General features: G+C 43.2%; 1 protein-coding gene across 1 annotated transcript in view; it reads right to left on the bottom strand.

Moving 5' to 3' along the window:
* The window catches only part of LOC126453583 (discoidin domain-containing receptor tyrosine kinase B-like), a 204,308-nt gene that overhangs the window by 42,617 nt on the left and 143,885 nt on the right, over window positions 1–17,806 (bottom strand). The window contains exons 7-9 of the mRNA XM_050091128.1: window positions 14,545–14,678; window positions 9,174–9,381; window positions 7,520–7,633 (exon numbers count right to left, since the gene is read on the bottom strand). Coding sequence (XP_049947085.1) covers window positions 7,520–7,633; window positions 9,174–9,381; window positions 14,545–14,678 — 456 coding nt within the window. The remainder of the gene's footprint in view (window positions 1–7,519; window positions 7,634–9,173; window positions 9,382–14,544; window positions 14,679–17,806) is intronic.

The following is a 17,806-nucleotide window of genomic DNA, read 5'->3' as shown; positions in this document are numbered from 1 at the left end:
ACTAGTACACAGGGCGCGCAGCATCTCAGACGCACAGAATCTGCCCCAGGAATTGGAACACCTCAAAACCTTGTCGAAAAAACGGGTACTCGGAATGGCAGATTAGACGCGCTCTCCGTCCCACCACCACAGCACAACCTGTGGAGACGGGTGAAGTCACGGAAGAAGAGGTAGCCACTGCCTTTATTCCGTACGATGGCGCACTATCGGGGAAAATCGCCCGTATATTAAAGAAACACCGAGTTAAAACTGTCTTTGCCCGCCCAATAAAACACGGGCATTATTGGGAAGTGTGAAAGACGACGTCGGTTTGAGGAAGGCCGGCATATACCAAATTCCCTGTGAGTGTGGGAAGACTAATATCGGACAAACAGTACGCACCATTGAAGATCGTTGCCGAGAACATCAAAGGCACACTCGACTGAAATATCCAAATAAGTCGGCGGTAGCAGAGCACTGTTTGTCCAAGAAACATGAGATGGATTATGAGCGTACCAAGATCCTGGCTCAGACCTCTAAATATTGGGACAGCGTTATAAGGGAGGCTATCGAAATTCGCACCAGGGAAGATCTTACCAACCGAGATTGCGGCTACAATCTCAGCAAGGCTTGGGATCCGGCACTGATTGTAATTAAGAAGACTCTCAGCAAGAAGTACGAACTGGCGACCAAGGTGGACGTAGCAAGCACATCGACGCTACGACATAGTCCGACGCCCACGTCTTCGCGACCGCCGGCGCGCGGGCGCGGTCGGCGAAGAGAGCGGGCCGCGGGGGGAGGGTATTTAAATCGGCCGTCCGCCCTCAGGAGCTCAGTTCGTCAGCGCACCTGACGATGGCGACATGTCTGATCGCCGAAATATTGTGCCCGTTGGACACTATGAACCGACAGTATACCCGTGGACTGTTCGAGCAACAAATACGCCGGGAGAAACTGAAGAATCACAGCTGTTAGCATGGTTCAAAATGGCTCTGAGCACTAAGGGGCTTAACTTCTGAGGTCATCAGTCCCCTAGAACTTAGAACTACTTAAACCTAAGTAACCTAAGGACATCACACACATCCACACCCGAGGCAGGATTCGAACCTGCGACCGTAGCGGCCGCGCGGTTCCACACTGTAGCGCCTAGAACCGCTCGGCCACCCCGCCCGGCTGTTAGCATGGGTGCACGAACTTGTCGCCTGCTGCGGAGGCACATACACGGCAACGTTCGCTCAGGAGACATTGTTGGTAGCCCCTTGGTTCATGTGGGTTGTCATTTGCTCAGCACTTGCACGTTTACTCTCCCGCAAATACCGTCATAACCGTCGTGCATCCTCGTCGTCTATGCCCTGTGGTGCACCACAATAGCGTCGGCGCCGGTTTTGGATAGGCCCTTTCGCCGTGCACGTTGTGCTTTATCTACGGCGGCAAGCTAACAGTTCACAAACTTAACCGTTTCGGAAATGCTTCCACACCTGGCCCGAAAGTCGGTTATCATTCTCCTTTGAACGTCGGTTAAATCACTCCGTTTCCGCATTATGGTAACGACTGCACTGTTTTCCACGTCCCCTCTCTCCCCGCCCCCAGGATACGTTTTCCATACACTCCACTGCAAGTGTCCCCACCTGCCATCTGCATGTTGATGTCGAACAAAGGTGACGTTCACACTGACGCGATTGCATGCGGAACAATACAATTACACGTAATTGCCATTGATATTAATCCTCCGATCCCAGTTCAGAGGAAAGGAGTGGATGGTTCCCTCTGAGAAACTACTGGATTGCTAGCGGATACAGTTTTCCGTGGTGTCCTGCACTTTCTTGTGACAAGTGAAGCTCTGACCTTTCACTGGTTGTTACGAGGTGCCAAAGGTAAGTGAGTCACATGGAGATATCGGGGCTATATGGAGAATGTTCCGAGATCTCTCATCGAAATTTTTCCGGAAGCTTTCTGGTCTTGTTGGCCATACATCTTACCTCATAACGCTACTACCGACGGAATACTGTGCAACGTGAGGCACACTGCTCTCCGCACACCTCTTTCATCTTGCGATGAGTTTGCGAACAACGATACCCTTCTGCGCGAAGAAACTGGATAACTGCTCTTTGTGCTGATCAGGGTTAATCCATCATACAACAAACTGCGGAAAAAGCTCTCCAAAAATGGAGAAATTGCTACAAAGTCTCTAACTCAGCTTGTGCAACTGGAAATACTACCACCTCATCTCTCAGTAAAAACATTTGCCCACTGGGATTGCATTCGACGCCACTACAGTGAAGGTCTCCTTTTTAATAGGGCACAGCCTATACAAACAGACTAAATAAAGACAACCCCACAGTTATAGCGTTACAGATTTAGTGAAGCTTTTGACAGTGTTGGAAATAAATGAGCCAAAATACTGGTATCAAAATACAGGTAGCAAAGTCTCTCTACAACTTGTACAGAAACGAGACTGCAGTTAAATCAAAGGGCGTGGAAGGGTAGCAATAACGGAAAATTGTATGAGGCTTGTAGCTTCTCCCTCATTGCAGTTCATTTCTACATTGGCAAACAGTGAGAATTGAAGTAGGAGCTAAAATTAAGGGAGAAAAAAATGAAAACTTTGAGGTTTGTGGATGACATTGTAATTCCGTTAGAGACAGCTAAATACCTCACAGACCAATTAAATGAAACGGATAGCGTCTTAGTAACGGCTTATACGATGAACATGAACAAAAGTAAACCAAGGGTAACGGAATGAAGGTGAATTAAATCAGGTGATGCTGAACGTTGGGTTTTGCTATTTGGGCAGCAAAATAAGTGAGTACGGGTGAAGAAGACAGGATATAAATAGCGGACTACCAACAGTAAGAAATGAATTTCTGAAAAAGAGGAATTTGTCACCATCGAGTATAAATTTAAGTGTTAGAAAGTCTTGCCTGAAGGTGCTTACATAGAGTGCAGCATCGAAGTAAAACCTGGACGATAAGCAATTCAGACAAGAGAAGCTCTTGAAACGCAGTGCTACAGAAGAATATTGAAAATTAGGTAGGTAGAGCAAATAGTAAATGAGAAGGTACTGTCCGGAACTGCACTGGGTATGCAGAGACGAAGATGCCTGCATAGGATAAACTAGTCTGCAGAGCTGCATCCAACCAGACTTCAGGCTGAAGACCACGAGAGCAACGTGACACACACGCCCTCGTTCAGGAGCTCTACTAACACGAAATGGTAAATTTCCAGACAGGTCACATTGTTCCTAAATTTCTTCTGGACTGTAGGCCGCACCATGTTGTACAACGACGGAAGCCCCTGGCCATCATCACGGTTCACGTTGATTTCCCGCTTGACTACCCCATCACATGTCATTGCCAACTCTTCTATCGAAGGGACACAATGCTCATACTCGCAGCTACAGACAGCAGGAACAGAACGTCGTCATAAATGTAGAGCCCTAGTCATTAGTTAATCCGGATCAAAAATGTTTCACCTTAAGTTACAGTCAATAAAGGACAACTCCCTTCCTCATCGGCCCCGACATACAATGACATTCTGTCAAGTCCAAAAAGTTTCTAGTCATCGGCCCCGACATACAATGATATTCTGTCTAGTCCAAAAACTTTCTAGACTGAATTAATAGGAAGCAGAAAAACGTTAAGTTGGTGATTTTAATTCATCAGGTGTTCTCCATAGTTTCCCTTACGCGAGTAAACCGGACAGAACTATGTGGAACTGGAAGAAAAGTCCTTCTTTGGGATGTTGTGCTACTCGCGAGTCACAGCGGCATAAATATGGGTTACGTCGTCAAAACGTTGACCCTTGTTGTGTATTTCTGCACTTTGTCTTTTTGCGACAGGTTCGTACTGACAACACCATGTGTTATTACCCATGATGATTTTTTCCAGAACAGAGCCTCTGGCATTTCCATCAAGTTGCAGAAGCCGTCCAAGTGTCTTTGTTTTTCTCCTGGAGCCAAAGTATGAGGGGCAAACTTTGCATACACTTTACATCTCTTCGTATGGCGACTACTTAACACTGTCCGTTCACAACTGACTAGTCGAAAGCACATTGTTTACAGTTGCTAGCTCAAGCTACCGCATTTATTGTTTACAATATACATAAATGACTTAGTTGACAACATCGGTAGCTCCGTGAGGCTATTTGCAGATGACACGGTTGTCTACAAGAAAGTAGCAACATCAGAAGACTCGTACGTACTCCAGGAGGACCTGCAGAGGATTAATGCATGGTGCGACAGCTGGCAGCTTTCCCTAAACGTAGATAAATGTAATATAATGCGCATACATAGGGGCAGAAATCCATTCCAGTACGATTATGCCATAGGTGGTAAATCATTGGAAGCGGTAACGACCGTAAAATACTTAGGAGTTACTATCCGGAGCGATCTGAAGGGAATGATCACATAAAACAAATAGTGGGAAAAGCAGGCGCCAGGTTGAGATTCATAGGAAGAATTCTAAGAAAATGTGACTCATCGACGAAAGAAGTAGCTTACAAAACGCTTGTTCGTCCGATTCTTGAGTATTGCTCATCAGTATGGGACCCTTACCAGGTTGGATTAATAGAAGAGATAGACATGATCCAGCGAAAAGCAGCGCGATTCGTCATGGGGACATTTAGTCAGCGCGAGAGCGTTACGGAGATGCTGAACAAGCTCCAGTGGCGGACACTTCAAGAAAGGCGTTACGCAATACGGAGAGGTTTATTATCGAAATTACGAGAGAGCACATTCCGGGAAGAGATGGGCAACATATTACTACCGCCCACATATATCTCGCGTAATGATCACAACGAAAAGATCCGAGAAATTAGAGCAAATACGGAGACTTACAAGCAGTCGTTCTTCCCACGCACAATTCGTGAATGGAACAGGGAAGGGGGGATCAGATAGTGGTACAATAAGTACCCTCCGCCACACACCGTAAGGTGGCTCGCGGAGTATAGATGTAGATGTAGATGTAGATTAGTCGCTAGTACGCCAGGAATAAAATCAGTATCGGAACTCTTTGAACGCACGGTGTACGTCCAAATCAATTTATGCTCCTTTCAGACAACTGTAGGGGTCTTAAATAGAGGCATTATTCCAGTAGTATTACGTACCATGATCAAGGCCACTTGAAATAGTAGCCGAATCATTAGAACATCGTTTTACATGGCGCAGCCTACAATCCTGAATAATTTTATATATAAGTGGATCGGGTCACGAAGCCTACGAACTTAAATCGGAAAGCGTGGATACAATGTTATAAAATCACAATTCAGCACACTGCCACGACCTGCTGATGTATTTGGCACAAAGTGTTGGTCAGAGCCCAAAGACGCTGAGCAGTCTTCGATGATAAGAGATTGCTGACACAGTATTGGATAACAGGAATAATATCGTATAAGAAAGACATCATTCAGACTGTAGGTAGCCGTGAAGCCAATTATGGAAAACTTGGGAAGACAACGATTGGTGGCATAAGTGTGTTCGAAAAGTTGCGCAGAGCACAGTACTAATGTCCCCATACAGATATTAGATAGCATATTTCTATTTATTATATACCAATAATAACAATCATTATCATTTAAGAACTTTACCCAACTGAGCAATGACAGAGTAATGTCTTAGCAGAGTTTCAATAAAATTTTCTATTCGGGAAAGATATATATGAAGCAAAACAAAAACCGTACTTTGTGAACCTCACCTACACTATGTGCTACATAAAATTTTGAATAAATTAATTCTGCTGGTAGGCAACGGTTATTTTGCATTGCAGTTGATAACGCTAAGTTTTCTGGTTACTGAGATACCGAAGAGACTATGGCTTTTTTTAAAAGATGCAAAGATAACCTATTTTAGTGGCGTATGTCTCTTTTTATAAAGAAAAATTAACTCATATCGCCCTAACTGAAATATTCATTAGAGCTTTTCACAGAAGTAGATGGCAAAATATTCTGAAATTTGGTTCGTACTCTTTTGATTCCCGTAGCAAGATCTTTTGTTTTCAGTAGACTACGTTGGTTTCTTAAAGCTAAGTTAAAACTGTATATAACTCGATTTCTTAAAATTTACACCACGTGTTTTGTTACGTAGTTTACACTGCTATTATTGTTGTCTTTACGCAGGAGCTTGAAGATAACGTAGTGCAACGCCGAAACTGATAGCAAGAAAAGAAATAAGATTGGAAATATAGACTCCAGAAGGTGTTTTGGTTTGACATTTTATATTGAACATCCGCAGTCCCGTAACATCCTGTATAAAAATTACAAATGTATTGTCCGCCTCCGTAGCTGAGTGATCAACGCAGCTGTCACGGGAACCCGGGTTCGATTGCCGACCGGGCGGCTATATTATCCTCTCGGGGTCTGGGTGTTGGTTTGTCCCCATCACTGACGCACAAGCTGCCAAAGTGGAATCAAATAAAAATACTTACAATACGCGGCCGAGCAACCCCAGAGGGGGATCTCCAGGCCCAAAAATGCCATACGATCATTTCATTTGATTTACTAATATTTTACTGGTACGTAAATGAGATGAGGCAGCCACTATAAGAACATCTCAGTCCAAAGGAAATGGCTGATTGGTGCTTCAGACTTGTATGTAGATACCGCGAGAGCTCTCCCTTAGCTGCACATCGATACAGGATTGTGTGTCTTGTTTAGATCACGAACACTGGCATCGCAAGCACTCCAGTGGCATGAAGGAGAATTCAGCTGTCAGTGCAGCTTATACACCGCAGAAAGATTGGGGATCATATATGATAGCTCAAGTTTTCTTTAGCAAAACGCCTGCGATACACTGTCAGTGATGATAGCATCTGAGAGCCTAGACCTCATTGTGATCAGTGATATCAAAATAAACACTTCCTGATGTAGAAGTTTCTCGAGTGCCCTATTAACGAGTAAAATGGCAACAATTTTTTTTTCCTTTTACGAATCACCTTTTTATTTCTTACAAACTGTAGTGGTTCTGGAAACTAGAAGAATTTCATGTCCCAGTGAGACTCAGATTTCAACACATGTCTACTAATTTTTTGCATATCTTCGTCGTTGCAGTTGTTTTCCCGTTTTAGCTTGACTTGAGATAGATTCATAGCCGTATTTTCATTGGTGTAGAATAGACAGAAGTGGTCTCCTCTATTGTTACAATAATTAGCATCCCTAAAAATACTTAATTAGCTAGGTTCTTAAAGCAACAGAGTGCAGTGATGCAGTTACAAACAGTTGCACGATAGTAAAATTTATGAAGTGAGGTTTCCTTCACTTGTGTGACGTACATGATTGACAGTCTAAATTTACCTGAATGGTCTAAACACAGGAAAAAGGTAGAAATGAAAGTGTCAAAACAGTAGTAGAAAAGAGCGAAGAGAATTTAAGAGAAATGGACAGAATCTTAGTTCACAGACAACTGGCTAACATGGGAAGCCTGTTCTCGGATTCCGAATAGTCAAAAATTAATACACAACTCAAAAAGAGCTACTGTCTTACGTAGCTTAATATGAATTGAACTTCATTAAGCATATATTTACGAGATAATGATATTACAGGTACTTACCAGGAAGTTCACTGGAACTAGGTCTGGTTTTCGGTTTCTCCGTCGAGCCAGCAAGAACGGGATGGACAACGGACGTGCCCAGGTCGTCGTCGGTAAAATTACCGTGGGCGACATCTGTAAGAGAGACAGGCAGTTAATGTTGATGACTTCAGTTACCACTGAGTGGCGAAGCGGCATGTGAACTCTAAAATTTTTTCCCGGCGAAGTTAATGTTCAAACAATTTTCTGGCTTGCAGCCGGTCGTCGTTTAATTCATCGCACGATATTTCGACTCGGCGCCTGGCAATCGTCTTCAAGTGAGCCGTCGAAGACTGATAGCGTAGATCTGTTTGGCCACTGAAAAGGGAGTAAAACGAGAACCAATATCTCGTACTGCAGTTGAGTGGTGCAGCAGTATTCTGACTACACCTGTGTGCTATACGATAGTTCTATTCCGAACCCACAACATCTGTAACCAGTGACATTTTGCATCAGTTACCTGTATCAAAAAAAAAGAAAAAAATATGATAGTCATAGATCACAAAGTTGCAGTTAAATTTTGGTGTTTTATTCATGTTGTTTAACACGTGTTTGTTATCTTCCCTGATAAACAGCGAAAACAAAAAAACAAAACCTTTCTTCCGCTTACTTTACTGTGTCTTGCAGTTATCGGTTTCGAACGTTTTCTTCATCTCCATGTTGACTCCCAAGCTACCACACGTTTCAGTCTGATATATTTTCAGTACAGGGCACCATAACATTCACTTCATCTTCATCTTCTCTTCAGGTATTAGGCAGGAACTGCCTGTTACGGTACCCATCTCTATAGGGGACTTCTTCTGTCTCTTCTCCCAAGGCACTTACAATTTCTTGCCTTTAAGGGAAGTCTCTGACTCTTTATTCTTTGTGGATGTTCATTCCATTTTCTTCTGTAATCTCGAATTTTATCACCCATTAAACAGCTGATTAACAGTTCGACCTTCAAATATAATAGAGGAGTCTGATGATGAACAAATTTTCCAAATCGGTAATGTCAAGAAACAATAAACTGTGGTGAAGACAAATGTCATCAAGTTAGTAGTTGCTAGGAGTTTTTACAGCATCTCAAATAAATTTACCGACTTGGAAGAAGTGATTTGTGTTTAAAAGGGAAAGAAAGAAACTCATTGATGTGCTCCCTCCCCCCTCCCCCCTCCTTCATTGGATTTCAAAACCACCACGGTCTTCTTAGAAATTAGACGTGAAGGGAATAGTGTAATGAATTATTTCTTTAGCTAATGAGCTTGAGTAATGAATTATTTCTTTAGTTAATGAGCCATTACTTTTTTTTTAAACTGCATGACAGCCGTATTTGCAGGAAAAGTTATAGGATAAGGTTCCGCTTATTTATGCAAACCACAGAATCCGTATTGTAATCCTTTCCATTCCCAAACATGTTTCAACGTATCTGGACATCTTAATTGTTGGTTGATTAGGCTTTATAGAGCCTGACTGGTCAAAGATAGCCCTATTCGTAATTAAGACGTTAATAAACCAGAAACCTACTGAAGGTGGCACAAATCTACCGAAACACTTTTCTGGGTAAGCAAAGTACTATAAGAAGAATTTTGTGGTCTGCACGAACAGGTTGAACACAGTGCGATATTATGTACCTGTTTGCGGAGCCGGTGCTCACCTGAGTCGAAGGTGACCTCGCTGATTCTGATCCACTCGCTGGCGTGGAAGAGCAGCAGCTTGACGAAGCGTCCGATGCGGTGGTGCAGCTTGATGGAGACGTTGCGCGGGGTCTCGAAGATGTGGTCGGCCACGTAGACGAACGAGATGGGCTCCCCCGGGAACTCCCTTCCGGTCACACTGAAGAGGAGGCGCGCCTCGGCGAACACCTGTGCGAGCGGCCCCTCATCAGCTACGCTGCTCATTAACAACCCCGCTGCCTTGCCTCTGGCCCGACGGCCCACGCCGGTGGACTGCTAACAATGCTGCCTTTGTTACCACGCCTCACTACTACAGGAAGTGCGCACCTCTTGCTTACTGCATCACACTGGGCGTGCGCCTCACAGATATTGAGGATGTGCTACAACTAAAAGAAACGCTCCTACTTTTTGAAATATGTAAGGAATTTCTAACCTTTTGTGTAAGTACACCAGTAACGTAAATTCCATACAAAAACTTGCTGGTACACGCTTCCAATGCCGAGGGATAGCGACAAACCGTAGGCAGTTTAGGATTGCAAGGGTGAAAGGAATTTCTATAATCAGGATATGTTTCACGGCCAAAGGCAGGAGAGCAAGTAGTATTTACTGTTTGCTCTTGGTTACCGCGACCGCTATGCACGCAGGTTCGGATCCTGCCTCGGGCAGGTTAGTTAGGCTTAAGTAGTTCTAAGTTCTGGGGGATTGATGACCTCAGAAATTAGGTCCCATAGTGCTCAGAGCCATCTGAACCACTTTTTTTTTTTATCTTGGTCACCATCCTGTGTTCCATGGATTTTCAATGTGCAGTTACATGGCCTAAAGCCGCCGGCTCAAGGGGCGTGGAATCGTAAGTGAACGAAGACCTGGTGACTAAATTGCGAGGAGTAAAATGAAGAATTTTGCACATCAGATTTTTATCTCGGGGAGAAGAAAGATATTACGCCACAAGTAGAACTCAAGAGACGCCATATTATATGGAGTTAAACTCTGTATTTGGTGTTGCTTTTTATTATAGACTAGACTACGTGCTATGAATGTTAATTGTTTCAAAGCATCAGCACACTGAGGATCCCTCAAAAAGCGTCGTTTTAGGTAGGAGTTGTTACAACAAAATGATAGGAAACTACATATCGGCTGTTAAAGGCTTTCTGTATTTGGTACTTTTAGTACTATAATTGGTGTGCCATGAAAGTATATCGTTTCAGTTTGTGAAAACTAAATATCCAATAATGACATTTGTTGACAGAGCTTCTACACGGTGTATGCCCCATAGCATAGACGAGAGCATAGTGAAGTGTTAAGAGAAATGCAACAGGATCTCGTCTAGCTATATTCAAAATTATTTTCACGTTTTGTGTACTAAAACATTCTGCGTCGTTCTTATTACTTTAATTTATTAAAAAAAATGTTCAAAATTACGAAATGAATCCAGTTGTTGAAACCTTTGTAATGAATAACGTTATTGAGAGTGATAGTAGTTCAAATGGTTCTGAGCACTATGGGACTTAACTTCTGAGGTCATCAGTCCCCTAGAACTTAGAACTACTTAATCCTAACTAACGTACGGACATCACACACATCCATGCCTGAGACAGGATTCGAACCTGCGACTGTAACGGTCGCGCGGTTCCAGACTGTAGCGCCTAGAACCGCTCGGCCACTCCGGCCGACAGTGATGGTAGTCAGTACATCCATGGAGATCATGCGTGCGCTGACTGACATTAGACACTGTACTTGGAGGGGAACTGTTCACAATTTAAAACCGAGATGAAACTGATTAACTAATTTCTACTAGTATGTATCTCAGAGAGTTGTACAAAATTATGTACACTGTACCAGCAGTGTGCTATTCAAGACACTGATGACTCCAGAATCATCTTCGAGAATTTTCTCCGACCTTCTTCGACAATTGCTAAAAATTAATGGCATTATATTAAGCGCCGGTTGCAGCCGAGAACTGCCACTAGAGCGCGCTGCGTTCGCGAATCGTGGTGAGAGCACGTCACGTTCTGTGAAATGGAGCAGGTCGTCCCAGAGCATGCAGTAACCACGCCTGGAGTATCTTGTGACGAGGACTGCTCGAGGGCACGTGACGTGCTCTTGTAGTGGCGTGTGCTGGATTATGACGCTCTGTAATAATTGTTTGCACAGTTGCACACCTAATCTGATGGAAGCCACTGGTAAAGCACTTCACTAAGATAAAACCAAGAGACCACTGTGAGTTTTCGGCGTCTTCATAGCGCTGAGTAAGGACAACGTGCCCAAACTAAGACAAAATCTGTTGGAATACACAGCGCAGAGTGAATGTGTTCATACTCGACTAAAACCAGCAGCGATGTATTAAGGGTGTCGTCAACTGCAGTCGTAAGTATTAAGTGCTACATCTGTCAAAAAAAATAATAATCCCTAGAGACATCGAGTACTCAAACGTAATTCAGACGCCAGCTCATGGTTATCAAGTAGCAGATATGTTATGCTAATTCAAGAAGCAATGTGGTCTTCAGTTAAGCATCTCTGTTACGACAAGTAAGATTTTTAATGATTAATAAAAAATCGTCTCAGGTGTATTACTAGACATTTATTGCGTTGTGAGCGGTTTCGTTCGTTGCACTTCTCCAGATTGCCGAGTTGCGCAACCTGAAGCTGTTCAACGGACAAAACCGTCGTAACACAATAAATGCATAATAATACACTTGATGTGGTTTTTATTAATCATTAGCGTTAGCGTCACCTGTGATGCTCAGCATAATCGAGAAGGAAGATTTTAGTCAGAGAGTAAAATCTATAAACATAGAAGACAACATTGCAGGAGAAAAAGTTGGATGCCATTGTAATAAATTAGGATGCACAACAGAACGAAGAAAAACAAAAAAAAAAACTCCTGATATATTGTGATAACTGTATCAGTTCATTAAATTTGTTTCAGCGATATCAAATGACATGAGGGTCAAACCTGAATTATGAAGGTTGTTCATAAGGTAAATAAGCTTCCTATTAGCTACTAAAAAAGGGAAGCGTAGGTAAAAATTTTATATGCAAAATGTATTGGCAATTTGCATTACTTCTCCACAAAGTCGCCATCAAAATTTCTGCATCTGCCGTACAGTGACATCAGCTCCTCTGCCCCTTCGTCAAAGAACGATGCCGCTTGGTGGTTAGGCAGTTGTTGGCTGTATCCTTGACCTCATAGAAGGTTGTCAAGTGTTTAGTATGCAGCCAGGCCTTCATCTTCGGGAAGAGATGATAGTCGCTTGGTGTCATTTCGGACTATAGAGGACGTCGAAAATCACCCAGCCAGAAAGCCCAAGTTTTTCCTTCGTTCTGTTCAGGTGTAGTCATGGAGGAGAACGATTCCTTTCGTTATCAACCCGTGACGTTTGTTTACGAATTGACAATCGGTTATTCGTAAGAATCCTTCAATAAAGCTATTTATGTCACAGTATTCTCAAGCATTATTCTGATGCAATCTGTTGTCAAAATCCCATCGGATTCCAAGAAACTGGAACCATCATTATGCGGTTTGACAGCGTCTCCTTCAATATTTTGGGTTTATTGAGGAAACGAACGTGCATCCACTGCTTAAAGGGTAACTTAGTTTCAGAGTTCATGTACTGCATTTATGTCTCATCCCCAGTCACGATTCTTTTCAGAAATTTCTTGCTCTCTTCATGGTAGCGCTCAAGAAATGTCAAGGTCGAACCCATTTTTTCAGTTTTGTGAATATGGATTAGACATTTTGGTACTCACGGCGCAAAAGACCTTCGGTAATGTAACCTCTCTGTGCTTAAATAACACCTGACGCAAGTGTTCAGAATTTTTGGAAACCGTCAAGTGACGTCTCGCATACCCTATCTGCGTCAGCTTGTTGCGTAAGCACGTCAGTCACATCTGGAAGTCTTCGTCAGCCATTTGCATCATGCACATATACGCGAACAACCTTGAATTTCCTGCAGCAGACCCTCATAACATCACTCATAAGCCCATATCCATATACAGGACACAATCGACGATGAATTTCGGCTGTATTGACTCCTTCTCTCTACAGGAAGCAAATAGCAGAACGTATCTCGCAACTGGTGGTACACACATTCACTTACTACTTGCACACTGACGAACGCGACAGACAGTGTATTGATGCAATGTGACCGTGACGGCCTCCTCCTCCAACAACACAAGTGCTGTGAAGCTACAGGCATTTGCTTTTAATGGCCAATCGGTTAATTTGTGAATAGTCGAATAGTCTTCGTATCTTTATTTTTAAGGTTTAATAACAAGTATAATGTTTTTGTTATACTGAGTTTTGTTTGTTTCAATTTAGCTTTCGGCTTACTGGGCCATCTTCAGGAAACAACCGACTATTGTCTGAAAGGCACATTAGTTCTTCGGTAACCAAACGTTATAAGCAAAGATGTACTCCACTTGCGTAGAGTGATGTGCATCAAAGTTGTTTTTTAACGTTAAAATTACAATGTTAAATACAATAAATAATTAAACTACACAATATTAGTTGATAAATAGTTATAATGCTAAATTTTTATATTGACTGAGAAACTCGTATCTCATCAACAGTGTCGAACGTAGAGTCTTTTGTAAATACATTTTCTCTTGAAAGTCTAAATGAAGCTTTTTGTAACATGCTCGCATGAATCAGTTACTTTCAAGCAAAATTTTTATCATGAGACATATATGGTATGATAGATTGGTTTCTATCCCAGACTGTATGCTGTTGTTAAAATAACATGCTTATCGAACTGTTACATAGCTATCGAAGTGTTGTTTCCGTATGGCACTAAATACACTATGATGAAATTAAATTTGAAGAACAAGAATACACTGATGAGCTAGACACTCATATCATCTAACATGTTGCCTATTAGCACTCGTCTCTGGATCTTCGACCGACAATGGTTTGGTGATTTTTCTGACGTTTCGCCAGCACGAGTGGCTAGCATTATGTATGATCCATCCGTCATTGATACTGAGTGAGGATCCAGGGCTTTTACCTTGTCTCTAGAACGTACTTCTCCCATTGTTATGTGCAACTGTTGTTGGTTCTAGCGGGAGAATCCAGACTGTGTTGTGGTCAAGAAACCTAACGGTCAGGGCTTCCAGCATTAGTGCGGCAAGCAGATAGAAGCTGTGGCAGCGGGCCCCGTTTCGCAGCTAGCAATGGAGGGTGGGTCCAGCAACACTAGCCATTTGCGATGGCGAAACCTCTAAATGACCACTGCCCGTGGATACCGAATCGAGCCCCAGTAGGCAACACTTTTAACAGCTGGCCGTGGCAGCCTGAACAATTTTACCAGCATCCTCTCATCAGAAGTGCTGTAAGTCTACATGCGATGTTCTTACCTCCGCGCTCCTGGTGAACTCGTTGTCGGTGAAGATGTGCACGCCTGTGAACTCGCGCACCTTGTCGAACTCGAAGATAATCTCGACTGGTTGGCCGGCGCGTGTTTCATTCCGCCACCCAACCCAACCATAACCTGGAGCAGCAACAAAACCAAACTGTTTGCTATCAAACTGAAGCAGTAGAGCTTCGACCAACACCGCATAATAACAATTCATAGCAAAAGTACACTTAGAAGGTGCAAAACAAAAATCCTTATTTCAGTGCTCGGAATTCACCATTGACACCATTCGTGTCATCTTTCCGGAAACATTCAGAGCAGTGGCTGGAAGAGACCGAAGGGCCTACATCCGTCTGATACTCTGTCTGTGACTCTGTACACAGAGACTCGTGTTGTCTGAACGTAGCAGCAGATAGTAAATAATTTTCACAGAACATTGTATTGTACCGAAACTCAGAATCTGCGTGGCCTGGAGCTATGATTTGATCACAGAAGCAATGAGCCAGGCGAACGCGTTCTCACTTGTTATTGAACTAGCTTCTTAAGTCTGATAACTACAGTAAATTAACAAGCGACAATGAGATTTTCACGGTCCAACAGGAAGTGAATGAAATGCCTGAAAATTTATGGTGCACTACTCATTGACTGAAAGCAATAAAAAATGAAAGATTCAATATTTACAATATTTAGGTATTGATAATGGCCCACATAAATTGCACAGAGATTCAGAAGAAGGCAAGGTTTATATGAAAAGAAATACAGGATAAACGTTTACTATTTTAACCGACTAATGCCATTTTTGTTGAGTCATTAGTTTGTCGTGTCGTCCAGTACATTTAACGTATGTGTACACTTCCACCTTCATCTAGTGTAAAATTCTCATATTTACAGGGTTTTAACACTCAGATCACCATTTTTTGGTTTGTACCAGGCAATAAATCGTTTTCCCATGTTCAAAATATATTTTAGTTTCTATGTATTCGCCCCCACCCACCCCCACCCCCAAAGAAAGAAATTTTGCCTAATCTGTTGACATAATTACAATGAAAACAGGTGTATAGAAACACAGGGTGGTCCGCCGACACCAGACGTTTATAATTTTCGGTTTTGGTGTATTCGTAATTGCGGCCCGACCAATGGCTGCAGTGCCTTGGGAAGTAAATGTGACGTAGTACGCTGAGGACGTTTCCCTTCCTTCCCATGCATTACCCATCAGAATGGAGATTAACACTGATTTTTGAAAGGGGTAATAAGCTGATCGGCGAGAATATTAGGCACTGATTCCTTTCCACTGCTGTACGAGTACATGGTACAGCACTGGTACCAGATAGACAGATGATCCTTCTCAGCCCACCTTAAGTCTTGGCAATGAAGTGTGTATGTGCCAATCGCTTGTATGGAATCTGCACAGTGGAGACGTAACAGAATGACTGGTAGGTTATATTGTGTTTGTACATGTCCATGACCACACCGAGAATGAAGCTGCCACACCAGCGCGGTCTGTGACAGATGTTTACAAGGCATGGCGATACACACTCAGGCACGCAAGACGGCGTAAGAGCAGTGGTCGTCGTAATATACCAATCAAGAGGACCTGTGTGCTAATGTTAGGCCTTGGCAATGACAGTCGGTTACAAACCAAATAGTAATGTATTGCTGTCAGTGGATGCCGGCCCATGTCAACCACTTTCCGAGTGAAGACTGCGAAGAGAGCTGCGTGCAGTGGTCATTTTTAGCAGGGTACTTCGCACCGGCAGATAACGCTACATTTCTACCAGGGGACAATAAATACTACAGTTGGACATTATCTGACAGGAGGAGCGTTGTGCGGTCCGTGTAGGCCAATTATGTCTCATTTCAGGACGTTGACTGCACTGACAGCGTGGAGCGACTTAATTCAGGCAGCCCGTGATTCATAAAATTTTGTGGGCGTTTCTCGTAAATGACTTGATTCGGGTTAAGGTGACTTGAGCCAGAATGAAAATTCCTGGCAGATTAAAACTGTGTGCCGATCTGGGACTCGAATCCGGGACCTTTGCCTTTCGCGGAAATCTACTCATTGACTGAGCTACTCAAGAACGACTCTGCTGTGGAGAGAAGTCGTTGCCCTACCCCGACATCTTCTAGACGACAGTTTCCCCACGGCTGTATATACGAGGATTGCCCAGAAAATAGTGCACCACATTTTCTTCCTTCAACAATTCCTTATTGAACATAATGAGAATTACACACACGAAAGAATGGTGTTTTCAGCTACCAACCCTATTTTTCCGTTCTATGGCCTTCGTCCAGCGCGAAACAAGGATGTGTGTGCCCTGTCGGTACCTATTCTTGTCCTGGTGCCGGAGCTAGTGCTTAACTGTGTGAACTTCCTTTGCTGATTGACAGGTGCACCGCCTACTGCCGAGTCGTGATGCGTCAGTCCTCGCGAATGACGACATCAGCTCGCTGCAACGTGTCAGGTGTGACAGCCGTGAATGGTCTCCCCGACCGCTGAAAATCGTGAACTCCGCCGAACTGCCTTCTTAAGACTTCACCCTCCGTAACCATCGACTAACTGTACTTGTGTCGACAGCAGATGTTCCATACACAGACTTTGCACAAGCGTTTGTTTTCCCTAAAGTTTTTTTTTTTTCTCTGCAGTGAAAAATTCTGTGACGGCACATTGTAATACACATAACCTACAGTCGCCATTTTGAAATTGTCCTGCAGCTACGCTGTGTGTCGGAAGTGACGGAAGCTCGGTGCGCTCACTTAGGAGATTTCAAATAATACGTACGTAACGTTTCGCATTCGAAGCATTGTTTTCGGCTGAGAAAAAAAAAATGCGGTGCGTTACTTTCTGGGCAACCCTCGTAAAAATTTATAACTTGACTAACACGCCGTATCACAAGTCGACTGGATGCTATTGCTTGGACAATAAAATATTTAATTGATGATTCACTTACCATTATATTTTTATTTCTTGTTAGAAGTGGAATAAATGAAAGTAAGCTGATCTCAAGTCCTATTCAAATCTCTCGGTCTTAATCACATATAAAATGCCTGGAACTATTCGTTGCGCTAGTGAAACGTAGCAGTCAGCGTCCCACAAGTTTCGTGGCTCTATGGGATATAATCGTCAACCAGTAGGTTCAGCAGGACACAGCGTACCTGAAGAAACTTCTGGGTTCTCTTACTCATTGAATTGAGGCCGTTATCAAAGCTAAAGGCGGTTCATACGGTAATAGGATGACTCCAAATTAACGCCTTCGTACGGCTTC

The sequence above is a fragment of the Schistocerca serialis genome, chromosome 1 (assembly GCF_023864345.2).
Source record: "Schistocerca serialis cubense isolate TAMUIC-IGC-003099 chromosome 1, iqSchSeri2.2, whole genome shotgun sequence".
NCBI classification, from domain to species: Eukaryota; Metazoa; Arthropoda; class Insecta; order Orthoptera; family Acrididae; genus Schistocerca; species Schistocerca serialis.
This window is presented reverse-complemented; position numbering and strand designations above follow the sequence as displayed.